Genomic DNA, 2,334 nt, shown 5'->3' with positions numbered 1-2,334 from the left:
ACAGTTTCAAGAGTTGACACAGTTGTTCTGTGGAAAGTGTGGTCCTGGTGCTCAGAGTGGTGTCTGATTTTAACCTTAAACTGACCACCTCTACTGCATCATCAACAGGAATGCACGTAAAGAGTGATGTGACATCAAAAGAGACCATTGTTTCATCAGTCTCCATGATGACATCCCTCACCTTATCCACAAAGTCCATGGTGTTCTGTATGTGATGTTCTGAGCTGCTGTCTAAAGGGATGAGTACAGACGCCAGATATTTGGAAACATTGTAACGAAATGTTTCTATATTTTTTTGCTTTGTTTTGTTTTTTGTTTTTTGTTTTTTTGAATGTCCAGAGGACCAGATTGAACTTTTTTGGATACTAAAACCTACTTTTACTACAAGCTTTGTTAAACTACCATAATGGCCACAGGTGATAAAGATAACGGATGACCTGCATGTTGCTTGATTCAGAAATCACTCAAGTGACACAGAAAATACGTCAACATTACAGATAGCTGATTTTAAGCACAGCTGTTTTTTCTGGGAGCTTTTCAGTTTGTGAGTTACTATTTCTAATTTTATTGCCATTATAGGACACAGTCTGAAGAGGAGCAAAAGCTGAAGCCGCTTCAGGGTTTGTCCTCTGCACAACGCGTGCTTTGGTTTCCTCGCTCACCTCATAGTTGTTTCCTTTTTGTGACGTTCTGCCAATTTCTCTCATTTGTAAGCTCCCCTCTGCTCCAACGATTTCCTCTATTACATTATCTTCGCCGCAGCCTTCCCTGTGCATGGTGGCGATTCTGTTACATTTCTGCGATTGGAGCACAATGCCCCCCCACTCCTCTGTTGGCCGCTGTACCTCAGTCCCAGCCTTGTCATTGTTCTTAACCTTGCGCGATGTGCGACACAGGGCCTTCCTGAAGCCTCTCTTGAAGTTGTCGGACAAGAATCCGTACAGTATGGGGTTGGCGCAGCTGTTTGCATATGAAAGCACCACAACAAAATAGTAGAGCCCTCTGAAGTCTCCAGGCAGGACCACCATGAGGTTTAAGATGTTGAGAGTATAGAATGGTAGCCAGCAGAGGACAAAGACGGCTACAACCACCACCACCATCCGGGTGATTTTTCGCTCGGACTTCCTGCGCCTTGACGATGTGGCTTGTGTACGTTTTCCAACATTCCTCACCTTTAAAAGAGAAGAAAAAATTGAGAGCTTTCGCCAATTTCCTTCAAAAACATATTTTAAAGGAACAGCTCAGCTTGACAAGCTAATGTCTGAGCACAGGAAAGGCAACAGTGATTTGTTGCTGTCTTAACTCCAGTATAAACAACAACAACAATAAGAAAAATAAACAAAGGGTCATACAAACTATTTTATAACTTTCAGTTTTGTAATGTTTTGTGTTACACGGTCATCTACATACAGTTCTATCTTTTTGTTGTTGTTGCAACAACAAATAGCAACAGCATCAGCTAAGGTTAGCACTCCATGTTAGCCTAGGGCATTTCTGTCAGTACTTTCTTAATAAACTAACCATAAAAATCAAAACCTTTATAGATTGGTGTTGTTTTAAGACAAATCAATCCACATACATCAATTCATTTTACAAAATGACAAGCTTGTCAATTTGGTAAATACAGTAATCCCTCACTTATCGTGTGGGTTATGTTCCAGACACCACCGTGATAAGTGAAAATTCACGAGGTAGGGTCGTTATATTTATTTTAGTATTTACATATATTTTAAGGCTTTATAAACCCTTCCCACACTTTTGTAATGCTCTTAACAATGTTGTAAATGCTTTAAAAGAGAGCAGACAGACTTATGCTATGGTTACTGAGCCAATCCTGGGGGTGGACTGACCATCGGGCACGCCGGGACATTTCCTGATGGCCTGGCCTGCTCGGTGAACGCCGAGGGGCTGGATCAAAGGCTTGGTTCATGTCAAACTTGATTATTTTAAATTAACAATCCATGCCACTCACTCAGGTATCTGTCTCACTGAAGCTCCCTGAGCAGTAGCAATGGGCAAAGACGGACCCCACCCCCTACCTAGGGGACGGGGGCTGCACAATGCTCTGGTTAGTTGCTTTCCATCAGTCAACCAATCATGTGTCATGTACAATCTTAGTTGAAAACCGCAAAAGGGTGTGTCCGCAAAAGTCGAACCGAAAAGTATTGAGGGACTACATTAGACCCTCGTTTATCGTGGGGGATCCATACCTTGAAGACCCACGATAAGTCAAAAACCACAAAATAGGAATATTAATACAAGTAGTAAGTAGTGATTTATGTTTATTATATATATATATATATATATATATATATATATATATATATATATATA

General features: G+C 40.9%; 1 protein-coding gene across 1 annotated transcript in view; it reads right to left on the bottom strand.

Annotated features, from left to right (window-relative positions):
- Positions 1-491: 491 nt before the first annotated feature.
- The window catches only part of LOC119422418 (somatostatin receptor type 5), a 5,515-nt gene continuing 3,672 nt past the window's right edge, over positions 492-2,334 (bottom strand). Inside the window, exon 2 of the mRNA XM_037689786.1 lies at positions 492-1,172. Coding sequence (XP_037545714.1) covers positions 492-1,172 — 681 coding nt within the window. The remainder of the gene's footprint in view (positions 1,173-2,334) is intronic.

Source organism: Nematolebias whitei, chromosome 16 (assembly GCF_014905685.2).
Source record: "Nematolebias whitei isolate Nwh7 chromosome 16, NemWhi1, whole genome shotgun sequence".
Lineage (NCBI taxonomy): Eukaryota > Metazoa > Chordata > Actinopteri > Cyprinodontiformes > Rivulidae > Nematolebias > Nematolebias whitei.
This window is presented reverse-complemented; position numbering and strand designations above follow the sequence as displayed.